At 37.8% G+C, this 17,835-nt stretch overlaps 1 protein-coding gene across 1 annotated transcript in view; it reads right to left on the bottom strand.

Moving 5' to 3' along the window:
* LOC124804594 (histone-lysine N-methyltransferase ash1) overlaps positions 1-16,798 on the bottom strand; it is a 341,957-nt gene extending 325,159 nt beyond the window's left edge. Inside the window, exons 1-4 of the mRNA XM_047264785.1 lie at positions 16,553-16,798; positions 10,551-10,702; positions 10,304-10,456; positions 9,099-9,230 (exon numbers count right to left, since the gene is read on the bottom strand). Coding sequence (XP_047120741.1) covers positions 9,099-9,230; positions 10,304-10,441 — 270 coding nt within the window. The 5' untranslated portion in view covers positions 10,442-10,456; positions 10,551-10,702; positions 16,553-16,798. The remainder of the gene's footprint in view (positions 1-9,098; positions 9,231-10,303; positions 10,457-10,550; positions 10,703-16,552) is intronic.
* Positions 16,799-17,835: the final 1,037 nt, after the last annotated feature.

Genomic DNA, 17,835 nt, shown 5'->3' with positions numbered 1-17,835 from the left:
CAACAGAATACAAAATGGTGAAAAATGTTGTTCATCGTCAAAGAGCTTTGCATAAACTGAATTTACAGTTACTCTCATAACCTGCTGAGATATTGATGCACTGTAGTGACATATTTGGAAATTGTACAAAGAAAATGCCAGATTCCATACCTTGTAGAGAGTAAAACCGATATTTCTATTAACTACATATTTCGCCAAATCACTTTCCACCATTTCCTTCACCATCATGTCTCAGAATAACAGAATTTTTTCACTGTCACACAACATCGAGTCACAAACGTCAATGCAGTTCTCTTCGACTCAGTGGTGACGGAAGCAGTGGAAACTCTTTTAGTTTTAATTGAGACCAGGTCAAAGCTTGAAATCCAGCACTTCCTTTGGTGCTTCAGTTCTTGCATTGATATACCAGCACGGATAGAGTACCTAACCACATATCCAGTTCATAAAAAGCTCTTTGCCACTAATCAACATTTCTAGCATTCATGTACTCTACTGTCACAAGTGCAGCAATGTGGACCTTGTATTTAGAAAGATGTAAGTTGTCAGTCAGCTAACTCAAATAATGGGTGAAAGGTATGCACCAGAAATCTAATGCACCAGGAATACGCCACAAAAATACACGGCTATTCAAAAAGAAGGAACGGATTTCAAACATTTATTGCCTCCAAACTACAAAAGAAAAAATGCAATTCCAATGTTCCTGGAAAGAGAAAAGTTCAAATTTTTATGCATTCAATGTCAACATCATGTGTCATACTACAAATATCAAAATGGTGACTCATTTCCTGCCACACACGAAGCAGCTGGTCTCTTGTTATCAAATTTACAGCTTTACCAATGCAATGTCGCAGTCTTTCAAGAGTGTCAGGCATAGTGGGGATAAAAATATGGTCTTTTACATAAAGCCACAGATAAAACTCACAAGGTGTGGCGTCTGGAGATCTGGGAGGCCACCAACAAATAAGTTCATCTTCTGCTTCACCTCTTAAAATCCAACACCCCCCAGACCTCACACCTTATGACTTATTTGTGGATACAGTAAAAGACCACGTTTAACCCCCAGTATGCCTGACACACTCTAAAGTCCGCGACATCGCACTGTTGAAGCTGTGAATTCGATAATGAGAGATCAGCTGCTTTACGTGTGGCAGGGAATGAGCCACCATTTTGATATTTGTTGTGTAACACAGGGTGCTTGCACCAAATGCATAAAAATTTGAACATTTATCTTTCCTGAATCACTGGAATTGTGTTCCTATCTTTTGTAGTTTGGAAGCAATAAATATTTGAAATCCGTCCCTTCTTTTTGAATAGCTCTGTATGAATTGGAGAAATTTGCAGACGATCAGGTGTCCTTTCCTCATTAAAACTTGCTTCTAGAGGGCTATTACAAATGATTGAAGTTATTTCATAAATTCACAGTAGCTCCATTCATTGACATATGGTCACGACACACTACAGATACGTAGAAAAACTCAAAGTTTTGTTCGGTTGAAGCCGCACTTCAGGTTTCTGCCGCCAGAGCGCTCGAGAGCGCAGTGAGACAAAATGGCGACAGGAGCCGAGAAAGCATATGTCGTGCTTGAAATGCACTCACATCAGTCAGTCATAACAGTGCAACGACACTTCAGGACGAAGTTCAACAAAGATCCACCAACTGCTAAGTCCATTCGGCGATGGTATGCGCAGTTTAAAGCTTCTGGATGCCTCTGTAAGGGGAAATCAACGGGTCGGCCTGCAGTGAGCGAAGAAACTGTTGAACGCGTAGCACGCGGAAGTTGACGAATAAAGCAAGCAGGGAGCTAAACGAACCACAGCCGACGGTTTGAAAAATCTTACAGAAAAGGCTAAAGCAGAAGCCTGACCGTTTACAATTGCTACAAGCCCTGACACCCGATGACAAAGTCAAACGCTTTGAATTTTCGGCGCGGTTGCAACAGCTCATGGAAGAGGATGCGTTCAGTGGGAAACTTGTTTTCAGTGATGAAGCAACATTTTTTCTTAATGGTGAAGTGAACAGACACAATGTGCGAATCTGGGCGGTAGAGAATCCTCACGCATTCGTGCAGCAAATTCGCAATTCACCAAAAGTTAACGTGTTTTGTGCAATCTCACGGTTTAAAGTTTACGGCCCCTTTTTCTTCTGCGGAAAAAAAAAAAAAAAAAAAAAAAAAAAAAAAAAAAAAAAAAAAACAAAACGTTACAGGACACGTGTATCTGGACATGCTGGAAAATTGGCTCATGCCACAACTGGAGACAGACAGCGCCGACTTCATCTTTCAACAGGATGGTGCTCCACTGCACTTCCATCATGATGTTCAGCATTTCTTAAACAGGAGATTGGAAAACCGATGGATCGGTCGTGGTGGAGATCATGATCAGCAATTCATATCATGGCCTCCACCCTCTCCCGACTTAACCCCATGCGATTTCTTTCTGTGGGGTTATGTGAAAGATTCAGTGTTTAAACCTCCTCTACCAAGAAACGTGCCAGAACTGCGAGCTCGCATCAACCATGCTTTCGAACTCATTGATGGGGACATGCTGCGCCGAGTGTGGGAGGAACTTGATTATCGGCTTGATGTCTGCCGAATCACTAAAGGGGCACATATCGAACATTTGTGAATGCCTAAAAAAACTTTTTGAGTTTTCGTATGTGTGTGCAAAGCATTGTGAAAATATCTCAAATAATAAAGTTATTGTAGAGCTGTGAAACCGCTTCAATCATTTGTAATATATATACATATATAATAGAGGGAAACATTCCACGTGGGAAAAATTATATATAAAAACAAAGATGAGGTGACTTACCGAACGAAAGCGCTGGCAGGTTGATAGACACACAAACAAACACAAACATACACACAAAATTCAAGCTTTCGCAACAAACTGTTGCCTCATCAGGAAAGAGGGAAGGAGAGGGAAAGACGGAAGGAAGTGGGCTTTAAGGGTGAGGGTAAGGAGTCATTCCAATCCCGGGAGCGGAAAGACTTACCTTAGGGGGAAAAAAGGACAGGTATACACTCACACACACATATCCATCCACACATACAGACACAAGCAGTATGTGTGGATGGATATGTGTGTGTGTGCGAGTGTATACCTGTCCTTTTTTCCCCTAAGGTAAGTCTTTCCGCTCCCGGGATTGGAATAACTCCTTACCCTCACCCTTAAAACCCACTTCCTTCCGTCTTTCCCTCTCCTTCCCTCTTTCCTGATGAGGCAACAGTTCGTTGCGAAAGCTTGAATTTTGTGTGTATGTTTGTGTGTCTATCGACCTGCCAGCGCTTTCGTTCGGTAAGTCACCTCATCTTTGTTTTTATATATGTATACACACACACACACACACACACACACACACACACACACACACACACACACATCTATTGTCATTGTATTATGATGAAAAAATCCTGCTTCACTAAAGAAATAAGCAAAAAATGAACTACAAAAATTAGCGGCTGACTCTAATGTAACTCATTTAAATAAATAAAAAAAGGGCTCCAATACTGTTTGGCTATGGTAGTTACAACTTTACTGTATTTAGGAGTATTTGGCTGAAGCAATGTATGGTGGAATGACCAGAAGGGGTGAGATGCCAGCCTCGGATTTGCTGGAGGAACCATACAGAAATGTAGTTCACACACGAAAGCGGTCACTTATAAAATCCTTGTTTGGTTGATTCTTGAGAAATTGATATAAGTCTGTGACCCTTACCAAGGTTAACAGAAGAGGCAGGAAAGATACAAAGAACAGCTTCACCATCTTTCTTGGGTTCACTAGGTCAGTGTGCCAGTATAATAAAAATTTTCGGTAACAGCAGTAACAAGATGATGTACATCCCAGACTCCCTTAATCATAAAATTCCAAAAATAGGGCAACATCTTATACTACCTCCAATAATAACAATCTCTATAATTAGAAAAAAACTGAGACTCACACAAAGGGGTACTGACCATCTTCTCCCTGCGTGTCATTCGTGAATGGAATAGGACAGCAGGGGAAGAGGAGGAAATGATTCTAGTAAACTATGTAGTCTCCACCAACCACTGTATGATGATTAGTGTAGTACAGATGCAGAAGGTCATTTGAACTGAAGAGAAATGAGATACACCAACTTGCAGCTAGGACAGTAATTCTCTGTTCTCTCATTCAATACTGCCTTTGTTTAAAAACTAAAATTTGGCACTTCACTGTCAACAAACCAGAAGGTTCTACATTATGCAAGGAGTTAGTGTGAAATGTTTCCACTATTCTTTAAGTGACTTAAAATCATTTTTAGCAAGTGCAGGCATTAGCCTCGACGGAAATGGCAACCGTTAGAAATTCAAACTGTACAGCAGTCACAAGCTGCATGCAGCTTTTTATTTTTAAATGTTTGCTTGAGTTCACAACAATTATGTAAATTATGCCATATTAGGCATAGATGGTTATTTGATACCAGAAATAAATACCAATGAAACTACTATATGGAGATGCAGTGTGAAAGACAACCAAATGCCAGAGCAGGTGAGTTATTTATCACCCTCAAAAACTCTTTTAAACCTAGTCATCCCAACAAATGCTGAAAATGAAATGTATTGGCACCCTTCTTCAGTGGACCAAATGGAGTCCCACTGAAGACAAAATCTTGAGAACACTGTGGGAAAATTCCTGCTTTATGTAATACAGTGAAACCTCTATATAACGTTTTTCAAGGGACCACAAATTCTGAACACTGTATAGAGGAAAACACTATAAAGAGGAAGGCTTCCAAATAATAATTATAGGGCATTACTGAAATTGGGATACCACTAATCAGCTTTGACAAATGGTGCCATAGATGACATTTTAAATTTTCACAACACTGTAATATGATATTCATTGCAAATGATCAATGTATCAAATGATCAGTTTTTTGTAATTAAAACATGGGGCCCGGTAGGTGGACGGGTGAAAGGAAATGGATCAGTTTGTACTGTAAAAAGTTATAACAGATTCTTAAGATATGACATCATTGTCCAAAGCTGACAGGTGGTATCCCGTTCTTCAGTTGACCCAATTATAGAATATGAGCCAAATTTTGTTTATGATATACTGAACATATTACATAAAAACAAGTAAATGGTACAGATTAAAAAAGAATTAGTTACAAAAAAATTACTTTAATAATTAAATTATGAAATGGAACTTAAATTTGCACAAAACTCTAGGAACCTACAATCTGAAAATCACATACCTATGATTTTAAAAATATTCAAGTGAGCATGCTTGTTTTCTATTTCTCCTAAACTCTATGGCCAAATGAGCAAGTTGATCTACTGTTCCGTCCTCAAGTCTGTGGGCCATCATGTATCTCCTGAATGTTTCAAAGCCTTCAGCTGCCTTAGTATATGAGGGCAAAGGGTCATCTTCCTTGTCACTGTCACTTTCACTACACTATTATTCTCCAAGCTTCTCTCTGCAGTCACCTCCTAAATACTTTGTACTCCTGTGGTTGCCACCTTGTCATCCACAACCACAAAGTCCTCAAAAGTGACAGAATCACAGCCTATTAATTCCGGAAACTCTTACAAATCACTTGCAACATCTTTCACAGGAGCTGCCATCTCATTTTCACAGAATCCCGCTTTTGTGAAACAGTTTTTAATAGTTTCAGCACTGACTTCCCTCCACAAGTACATAATTAAATTCATTGCCTGTTAAATACTTTCACATTTCTCAGAAAGGATACGTCTGGTGGATGTGCCACACATCTGTCCACAAACAGCAGCACAAGCAGAATGTGCATCACGTATCACGTGACCAGGTTCTGCCGCTGACATATGAAACACTCTGAGTGCGGGCTTTCCAAGCCGGTGCCAACTGTGAATCCACAGAACGGAAAATGATGCGACTACATTCAGTCATTTAAATGTTATAAAGAGGTAAATAATTGACCAGGGTTCCAAAAATATGAGTGTTACATGGAGGAAATTGTAATATAGAGGAAACGCAGTAAAGAGGAAAATTTAACAAAGTTTATATGGGCTGTTAGTCGGGACCGAATAAAATGGATGTAACAGAGGAAAACGTTATATGGAGGAATGTTATAAAGAGGTTTCACTGTAGTAACACGAGTAAAATAATTTATAATCTGTAGATTGTGAGAGCGAAGTATTTACAACAAAGTGTAGGGATACTTCAATGCATTTAGTTGCACTGTTGTTTATTAAAAAACTCTAACTGCTTGTTAGGCAACTGCCTGAGGTAGGCATAAGATAACTGTATCTCACATTTCAACAACTAACCGGCATTTGTGTGGATGCTGAGATCAGCAACCACATAGTTATCAGAACACAAATGGTTTACATTATTCGAAATATCCAAGGAATCATGACTTTTTTGTTTAAAAAAATTTGTGAATTACTATCAGTCCTGGCATGGGCGTGTTACTATTACATAATGCAGTAATTTTCCCACAGTGTTCTCAAGGTTGTGTCTTCAGTGGTACTCCATTTGGTCCACTGAAGAAGGGTGCCAATACATTTCAGTTTCAGTACACACACACACACACACACACACACACACACACACACACACACACAATAAATATTTAAGCCCTCTTCCAATCCTAATCCCAATCCTGCACCCCCATTGACCATTCCCTTGTGGCCGGCCCATGCGCAATACCTGCCCCATACACCGCCCTAACACCCCTACCACAGTCTAGTCACACGCATTTCCTACCCACAAAGGACATGGCCACACGTGTGCGTAAAAGCACACATGTTATATATAAGCTTGTTGCAATTAGTGTACAACTTTCTATGTGGGCATGACATTTGTCCAACTGTCTACACATATGAATGGCTACTGCGAATTTGTGGCAAACTGCAAACTTGACCATCTAGTTGCTGGACATGGTGCACTCAGCAACACAAATGACTTCCACAGCTGCTTCACTATGAGGGTCATGTGGAAACTTCCCTCTAGAACAACTTTCTCTGAACTACACAGATAGGAACTGTCTCTTCAACACATCCTGCTCTCTCACAATCCCCCTTGCCTAAACCTCTGTAAACCTGCTTCCACTGCCTCACCTTACCTTTTCCCTACTCTCTTCCATCCACATCATTCCTCCTCTGTCCAAATCATGCACTAAACTGCTCCCCCCCCCCCCAAAAAAGTGAGCATTCTCCTCCCCCCACCCCCTCCTCTCCAACCTCTTTCCCTTCTTCCTCTGTATCTTCACTTTTCTCTCCTCCTCCCTCCCTTTCCCCCTCTGCCTAATCAATAATCAAAGTATCAATAATTAGCCTTTTTTATGGCCACGAGAGTGTGCTTGGGTGTCTGTGTGGTTGTGAGTGTTAATATGTGTACTACTGCTAGGCAAAGGGCTCATGCTCAAAAGCTAGTGTGAATGCTGTTTTCTGTTGTGTGTTTCTGTGCTCTTCGCACATATTTGCTATGGTTGCCTTTCCTTAACTTTACGTACTTAATAATTAGGTAGACAATCGGAAGGTTAGCTGAAAAGAAACAGATTGGATGTGAGAAACATTCCCCGAATTTGTAAACCAAATTCTGTCAGCAGAATTACAAAAGAGTAAGTCATATTTGAAGTTGTTTTATTGAACATTCTAGTGGTAAAACAAGTAATTCTTGTAGCAAAGGATGAGGTGCTGAATTTCATTTTTAGAATTCTTGCACATATGAAGCCCACAGTCTACTTCTTTGACAATGAAAATGTTCGAAATTGAAAAAATTAATGAAATCTTCGGACTAACATACTGCCTCAGAACTAAGGACTTCCTATTCAAATTCTGAACAGACTTTGCATCAGGACTAGTCTCTCTTCCAGCACTGCTGTGACTGGAAGAGATCCTGAGTTACTTTAGTTTTCAAAGCAGGTTCTGTTTAGTAAAAGTACAAATGCATATTGTCAATAGAGAATTCAGAACGTAAATTAAACTTGAATATGACAGACTTTAACTAAAGCATGTACTTCAAAAGGCTACCTTTAGCTAAGAGGTCCACAAGGGTGACAAGTGGATGTAATCCAACCCCCAGCTGGCTTTCAATAATATTCTGCGTTACTGATGAGTCAATTACGTAGATGGCACTCACAGAATACCACATCAGATATGCAACTTGTTCAGAAACAAACTTAACACTGGGACAGCCTGAGGAAAATGAGACCAGCAAGCTGATATACACTTTTCATCAAAGAGCAATTTTAATTTGCAGAGATGTGGGAGTTCTTGCAGGCACGTAGAAAAAGACAGTATCTTAAAATGTGAGCTAATGCCGATGTTCAGCTGCTGCTTCTCCCCACACAGCATCAATGGAAAGAACACAAAGAGAAGTGACATCTGTACACAATCACGCAACATGCAGTAATCTGCAAAGTGTAAAAGTAGGTTTAAAGATATTTTCACAGTGGAATAGACTGGATAAATGACAAACAGAAAAGGACACATTCACAGAAATGTCTTTGTTCATCTCCAAAACTTGTTTACTATGGGTAGAAATCAGTGTTAAATAAATTATTAACTTCAAGCTAAACCACCTCATGCTTTGAAGAAAGCAACAGACATTTTAAATGCCAAAAGTTTGTTAACTACTGTAAATTGCCAATGTACTCATTAAAACAATAACAATCTCCAATTATATGTTCAGTACATTGGAATATATTATACATAATTGTGTATGCAGTGGGTTATAGACAGTCACAACATGATAAATAATTGGAATCGAAAACATAAAAATTTAGATACATCAAATATCAGAGACCTCAAACTTCTCTAAAGTTTTTTTAACAACATTAAACATTCATGGGTCTTTGCAAGTGGGGGGATGACAAGAAGAGGCATGCCACCCCTCTCCTACCCCACCCCACTGGAATCTTATGTATAACTTTTATTCATTACAGAACTCCTTACATTATGGCTAATCATAAGTTCTCTGGAACTAGTATGTTTTTTGTGTCATATATAAAATTTAGTTCTTCCTGTGTGACATCTCAAAACTGCCCAACTCATTTATACTAAAAAATAGCAATTTTAGGGTCCCACCCCTCTCAGATAAATTTCTCCTTACATCCATGCAGTTATTTGTATTTGACCTGTATAGATACATACCTTGATGGCATCCATATCCACAGTTGATGGAAGTTCATCAGGTTCTGAATCATCATCTGCAGGGCGGTGTATCACTGCACTCCATGCAGAACTCGTTAACAGTGGTAACGTATCACTCGCTACACTGGCATACTAGAATTAAAGAAACTTACATACCTATATACTGGGATATAAGAATGGATACTCTTTACATCATATATGAAAATTAGTATTTCAGTGCTTTTGAAAAGTTTCCCATTAAAATTAAATGCATCAAGCTATTGTCAAGTTATGGCTACGAAAGCATTTACTTTTAAGTGCTATCACACATTCAACTGCTGTCAGTTATACAATCAATATTGTCAATCTTTAATCAGTAAATAAGAAGAATGCACTGAATAATTTTTCATTAAATTGAAACTTCAGTGGTAAAAATGGGAAATACTTACTGAGTCATGAATTGATGAACTGGAGGATACAATTCGGATTCCTAAGAATGTTACACAGGGCAGCGAAAAATATTGGTGGAAAGGCAGACAGTAGGTTGACAGCAAAAAGGAATTGGGCACAAACAGAAAGAAATGAAAGCCTACAAAATTGAAAGGGGTAAATGTATGCTAGTCCAAAAATAAGATATGGAGTTATTTAAAAGAAAACTCACACACGAAGAAAGAAAGAAAGAAAGAGAGAGAGAGAGAGAGAGAGAGAGAGAGAGAGAGAGAGAGAGAGAGATTGTCAAAGACTAGGTAACTAGCATCCCAATAATCATAAACATGCAATTAAGGTTCTGTTGTAATGCAGACTATCCCAGCTGAGTCTGTTCATTCTACGCAAAAGTTTCACGATTCTCAAATTTTCACAAAAAGAAAAACTAGTTTCCATTTGGCATGAGAGTGTTAACAACTGACTACTAAAATGAACTTTTGCCTTTTGTTGAATTATTTGTAACCACTCAAAAACTACATTAAAATCTATAATAGGAAGGGGAAAAAAGAAACATTCTGTCTAGAGAGAAAAGTTGATTTATGATACACTACTTTTCTTTCAATGTGACCAACGTAACGCCGAAAGTAGACATGATTAATAATAAACTCTGTGAGTGTCTAAAAGAAAAAAGAAAAATATAAATGACTCTGTACTGTTACATACTATTGCTACTTTTTCTGCACTTAAGCATAGTGTTCAGAATGAGCAAGACTTTTTGTATGGAGCCACATCTGACCAACCTTTTTCACATCACTGCTTGACGTTTGGTTGATAATACTATCTCCTGCTGGTGCAGTTGCCGTTCCTCCTCCTTCAAACTGGGTGTCTTGATACACTGGAGATGCCTTGTCTAGCTGGGGCATGCTGTACAGTTCCATGCAGATTTTACTGTTCTGTCATCACAGAAAGAAAAAAAAATATTTCTTTCAGTTTAGGAATTCTTATCGAGATACAAAGTTACTCATGTGATGGGCATGTGAACCAAACCTTTCATGATAGAGCATGTACAGAACTGCAGAGCTCTCGAACTACATCAGTGTTGCTTGGGATAATAAGATGTTGCTGCTGCAGCATCACCTCACCCTTACATGCTTCCAATATTTGGTTTGTTTTGCCTATAGGATAAACTCTCATGATTGCTAAAACCAAAAAGAGAAAAAGACATATGTGACCATTGGATAATACTATAGTCAGTGAACACAACTATAAATGAGCACACCAAAAACAAAATTTAAAGTGAACATTGAGCAGTAAGATATGTAGACATGAAATTTAGTGTTCAATTATACAATACTGAAAACACACAATTATAGTTCATGACTAACTTCAATTTTAATTCTGAAACTGTATATATAGCAGTCCAACATTTCAGCCCTCTCCTGTTCTTAAGGCTCGTAGATTACTTACATATTTCTCCAATCACCTTGACATTTATCAAGAAGATCTACATGTAACAAGTCTTTAAAATATTGTTAGAATACCAAACATTCACAAGAATTTGATATTTATGTGCAGCTATAGAGGTAAATGGAGCCTACGGATCCTCAATCTCAATTATCAAATGTTTCATTTTACTGACAAGATGGGATTAGTAAACAATACTATACTCTGCCAACATACCGATCATGTTATTAACATTGAGGAAATACATGCCACAATAAACTTCCAATGAATGGAAAAAAAAGACCAATGAACTAGAGGGACCTCAACAGGACTATAATCTGATCCACGAACAATGGCAGGTCGCACATGTCAAGACAAGGACGAGACTGCACTGTTGTCAGTTCCAAGCAACAGTTGAGGACGCATGTGCACGTGCTTTGCATTTCATGACAGAGTGTGTCCTGCAAATTAGGTCTCTCGCTTGCTTGTGTAGAATTTGTCACTCCCCACAAACACCAGTCGTGACAATTTGCAACAAATGGAACAAAATACAAATTTGCTAAATAGCTCACTACAATCACAAATAATACTTGCATTGCGTACAATATTCACAGCAGAGTGCTCAGAACACTACTATTGCTCAGTGGTTGTCGGAGAACGCGTGATGTAGGTGCCCGTAAGAACAAGCCTAAGCTGATCGCCATCATTCTTGACTTCAACTATAGGTTTTGGGTGTTTATGATTTACTACTACACCACAGCGGGAAATGAACATTTTTACTGACAACATAAATTTGACTAAGAAACAAAATCGTGACTCATTCATGGGCTTCACAAATTCTCAACCAACTGTCCACTTCCAACATAACCTAAACTTCTAACTATGCTACAGTTTGGACTGTCACCATCAGAAAAAGACAGTGGAGATGGTTGAAGCGAATAGGTAGTACAGTGGAGCTGTATCACAATTTTACATTTCTCATCTCTACCAGACCTACATTTATTTAGCAGACAATGCAGTTTCTACTATCACCCACAAGAACTAAAATGCATTTTGTAAGCAAAATACATGACAGAAATCTACAACTGAAACACAAAAGCAAAATGTTCAACTGCCATCTATAAAACATGTTACACTACACTTCAAAGTATTTATTGACGGCTTGTGTTGCTCACCAGGCCCAACAAAACTAAAGAAATGTACATAATGAGGAATGCCAAAATATTACAATATTGGATAATGGTTAATCAAAACATGGATGATACAGTGTCCCAGGGATATGACAGGAATGCTCAATTGAAGCAAAGAAGTCTAGTTAACTTCGACTTTAAAAGGTGTAACCTTAAGGGCTGTACCTTAAGAGCTATGAACACTTATTCACCTCTTATGCTGTGAAATACACATCTTCTACTGCAAGCTCTTTGCTTTATATATTTTTGGAGAGGGTAGTATGGCCAAAACAACAAAAAAAAAGGACTTATCAACATGGGCTGCGGTATGCATACCTTAAGAGCACTTGTTTAGTATGATAAGACATATTTCACAGCGGCGAAGATGAACAAGGGCTCATAGCTCTTTATGTATTACTAGACTTCCTTGCCTCAGATGATCATTCCTGTCATATCCTAGAATACTGACAATCCCTCCTGAGAAACCTTGTATTTATATATTTATTGATCCAAACAGAGAAGCTGTTTCATATACATAAGCCACAAGCATTTCTCATCAAGCCCATTTGTACACAGCAACTCATTGCAAAGTATGTGGTGGAGGCAGCCTTTTTTTTTTTGTTGTTCCATATTTAATAGTTTCTCCCATAAAGTATGAGAAATGTATGTATTCCCATGATTTGCAACACAAGACAAATGAATGCAAAAGTAAAGTTTTAAGTCACCTGTAACCTGTCTGAAACATGTGCAATTCTTCTTGAACATGAAATAAGTAATTGTATTCACAAGGGAGTATATTGCAGTACAATACATAAACAATTCCGAATATATCTGTACACGAGTTTAAACACCTCCAACAATGTATATGACATGTCCTACAGTTGATTATGTTGAATGGTGAATGGAAAAATAATTAAATACAAAATTGGAACTCATTTGACTAATGGAGGATGCTAAATATGTGCAAAACATTCAAAATGTGTGTGTGTGTGTGTGTGTGTGTGTGTGTGTGTGTGTGTATTACACAAATATTTTTCAGTAGTTGAAATACATTTCACCACATTAACACTTAGGCCTAATGTCACAAATACTATGATTATACTGTTGCAACTGTAGCAGGTAAAACAAATGACATTTTACAGTAGATAATTCTACTTTCATATATCAGTGTAGTGATTTGGCCATTTGTCTTTATAATGAGCACAGTAATAGATGAAACAGCAGATATCGAGTATGAACAGGAACAGTAGCTTTTTTAAAAATAGTGGCTGTGTTGCTAAATTTAGTGTATGCAGCCTAAGCATAAATATCTAATAGCATTTTAACAACAGTCCATGGCATTTATAGCAGCTGTTTTTCTGTGTTGAAGTCTATTTCAACCTGTAACATACACCCGAAACGTTCTCCTTCATAGTGTGATCTGTGGAACACGAAAATGAATGAATTCAACAGTCTTCCACACGGTGAAAAACTATTCCATATTGCGCAACTGAGTTAAAAAAAAAGAGCAAATCATGCAATATTAAAGAATAATCCAACTGCTACCATTAATTTTCGTTTCTATGATGAGGAAAATTGCAAAAACAACTATCTCTCTCTCACTCACACACACACACACACACACACACACACACACACACACACACACACGACCAATTTAATGTCAAAATGGAATATGTCAAATAAGCCCATTCTACTTTATTTACCATATGTATGAGGCTCATAGATGACACACAAAATGACATTGGTGCTCACAATAAATGCTACATAATGTGTTATTTGCAAAGAGTTACGTATGTCGTTACATACAGATGTTTGACTTCATGTTGGGCTATCACAGATCACTACAGAGAGATAATTATTACATGGGGTATCGTACACAGTGTCCATTTGTAAAACAAATGGATCATGGAACAAACTGGATTTGAAGGCATAATTGTGATTGTAACTACACTGGAACATAGGCTGGTAGCAAACATGGCCATACGAATGGATGGGAAAAAGCTTCTATAAAAATATGGTTTCAAAGTTTAATATAGGCCTATCTGTTTGTAGAACATATTTACACATTCTTGTCAAGATACTTTCCTTCAGTGGACATGTAATCAAACAGTTTAACAATTTTGCAAAACCTTACTTTTCATTTAAAAATACTGAGCTTACAGCAGAACAGATACCTTTCATTTCACACTGCACTTGATCATGGCAACTGAAGTGTTCCAATTGTTGCAACTAATGCACCGAAGATTAACTGTTTCATGGCCTTTTTAATATTCTTAAAACTACACAATACACAAGACCCCACTTGCACGACAGCAGAAATATACTGGTCTACGTTGTAAAGTGGTAGCCAGCTGCAAGTCTCAGTGATAAGACTGTGCCAATACAATGAACATTTTTGTCCTGAAGCCCCCCTCGATAAGAAAGTTCCAAGCTTATCAGTTATCTTATACTCGACTGTGGAAATGAAAATGAAGCCAACCTAGCTGAAATATACAATGTGTATATTATTATTACTAGTTATTTATTCAGACGAATGAAATTCAGTACAACGGTATCAGATGTATTCAATACAATAAAAAAATATGCAAATATATAAAACAGAAACAAAGTAGGATAGGATTATGTGAGGATAGAGCAAGGTTGCAGGTCTTTCCCAAATGGGGAACCTACAGATAGACCTCCATATCAATATTATCATCTTTGCACTGTATTTCATCAGTTAAAAAGGCTATTTCAGTTACAATATAGCTACTGTAAACATTATCTGTTTTGACTGGATTTCAATTGGCAAAAAGAACCAGTTTTCAGTCCAGCAAATGGCTGGATTAGTCATCAATTCTCATTCTGGAAGTGGTTAATTTAAAATCCATACCACAGAGTTACTTGACATTTCTGCCATAAACAAAGTCTGTCACATACTAAATCTTCATATTTCCACACTAATACATAACCAGAGGCTTACACTGACAATTTTATCTTAAAACAAAGACCTGTATAATATGTAATCTGCAACTTGTGTTGGTGAATAACATCTCACGAAGCACTTCCTTGCAAATTTCTGTAGGCTCTAAAGTAATGATATGTTTTCCATTTGAATCTGCCATGGAAATCAAAATGGAATTTCAAGCTTTGTTCTCGTTGCTCGCAGAAAATAATACTGAAATAAAGAATGTCCATCTCCTCGCAAGAACACAATTTTCGTTCTGTCTATCCCCAAAATGTGTTTCACCACAGTTGTGCTTCTCTCCTTGCAAGAAGGCAGAGCTTCATTAACGCATTATTTCTATGACAATCATTTACCAGTGTCAAGTATGGTCCCACTTCCAGTGTTTCCAGAAACTTAACTACAGCAATGAACTCTCACTTCAGACTGAATACACCTGGATGCTATTATGTTGCAGGACCAAAGACGCCAGTGTGTTTGATTGGTTTCACAACACAACAATGTCATTACTGAATATGACATATGATGCAGTGGCACCAGGTGAGTACAAATATGGTTCCAGCGGAAAAGAATGGAGTAGAAGCTAAATTTGTATTTATCTTTGGGAACACCTCAAAACTTATTGTTTCAAGTGCACCACCAATTACTCTGTCTTACAGAGTGAGAATTATTGTTCAAGTTTGTAATGTGAAAAATAATGCCGCCTGCAGTAATCTTGTAAAGATACAAATATTACACCAGTTACTGAGTATATACAACTATTTAATGGAACTAAGACCATCAACACCTGATGTGACAGAGAAAATATCTTTAAAAATGCATTCCCTGAGAATAGTTTAAATAAAAGTAAATCTCATACGATGTATTATTATATGGAAGTTCCAATAACGGCATGGAACACTTTCGATGTACTGAGATATCATCGGAAGGTTTTTAATACTGGCCAATTATACAGAATTATTAACAGTTATTACTTAAATCATTCAGCACGTAAAAAAATGTAAAAATTTTTAAAACTGAATGCTATAAGGATTTCTTTGTCAAATATTATTTCATAACCACAACAGGAAATTGTTTTCGGTGTGGTATATGTTAATATAGGCCTAATTTGACGTTGGTCACTGTCACGGTACCTACCAAGCGGCAGTTTGTTGAGGCAGTACGAACACAGTTAAAGAAATTTAGTAATTTTTCATTCATTAGAAACATTCCCGTAAAATCCTGGTAACAAAAATGGTACGCCATGAACGTACAAAAAGCTTCTCCGAAACACATGATGGAGCGTGTATAGCAATACAGTTATCGAAAAGGACTATAACGGCGTTACGACAATTTACGTATATAAACATAACACAATCGAATTACATCTGAGAAAGGTGTCATATAATGATAAACCGCACTAACATGAAAACCAATATCGAGAAGAATAATTTGTGTATGTGTTTCAAGTTTTAAAGGTCTATGGTTTAAAATGGCCAAAGCGTCATTACCTCAAGATCTCCTTCAACGTTCGGGCATAATACGATTCGGCGATCAATCCAAATGTATTTCGAATGCTTCTATTTACACCATGAACTACGACTGATGTCCGTAAACTTCCGGTTATTGCTTTCATCCGATAACTGAATTGATTAATTGAGCTTTTACACAACACACTTCAACACAAACTCAGTGTTCACGAGCACAATAAACACATAAACTTCATCACTTCACTTTCGGAACCTTCACGATACTTTCTGTTGTAATGTTTATCTCATTTCCAGACGAATCACATCGTAAATACACAAAGCTAAACAAAATGGCGATGAACGATTGAATGCACGGAGAGGGGAATGAACGGGTTATATCACCAAGTCGACACACGAGCAGAAATGCAGTTTCTCTCAATAGCACAGACAAAACACAGACTATACTCGTTAGCTTGTGGGAAGATGTGGTATATTTCATATACCGAACACCGCTTGCACCCTCGCAACAACATTTCATTAGCAACTAGCGGGAAAGTTTGGCCAACTGTCTTCTGTCCACCGATACGGATAATTGGTGCGCTGAAATCGACGATTGTTTCTGCACCTGTCATGAAGCATTTGACGGAAATATCGCCCGTCGACACGACAAAAACCGTTAATGCGTTGCGCACTACGACAGTACCGAAAGAAACTCATTCGTTTGCAATCGGTAACTATAAAAGCACGAAATACAATACATTAGATCTTTGTTAAAACGCACAAGAACAACCGCGTAACATAAAATGGTAAAATACGTCTTCAGTATTCATTAACGTTTCAAACAAATAATACGGCGATGCTGATGAAATACTGGGTTTCAGGCACCTATGAGGTTATATTATATTATATTTCTGACATTTTCATATGACTTGCAGTGCTTTGCGGGCTATTGTACGGTAAAAACATACCTGCCTCACATGTGACTGTATCATGGACAATACGGGATGTATGAAATACCGAATTGGCGATAGTTGACTGCAAAACCTCTGGCAATTACTTGTGGTGCAGTGAGCAATTTAATCACGAAAATAACGGGTCAAATGGTATGGTCTTTATCAAGCTTGTCAGTTCTTATGCAATTGACAAATATTTATATTCACTGAAAGGTTGAGATGAAGGGAAAATATATTCTTCTTATTCAACTGCCCGAAAAAATGATAGTAAATCGAAAATAATATTGTTAGTAATTACACGGTCTCGTGCAAAATTTGTTAAATGAGGCCATGGTAATCGGCAAATATCGCTGGTATCATTTGCTTGGTATG

The sequence above is a fragment of the Schistocerca piceifrons genome, chromosome 7 (genome assembly GCF_021461385.2).
Source record: "Schistocerca piceifrons isolate TAMUIC-IGC-003096 chromosome 7, iqSchPice1.1, whole genome shotgun sequence".
Taxonomy (NCBI): Eukaryota; Metazoa; Arthropoda; class Insecta; order Orthoptera; family Acrididae; genus Schistocerca; species Schistocerca piceifrons.
Note: the sequence above shows the minus strand (reverse complement) of the source record. Positions and strands in the feature narration are given on the sequence as shown.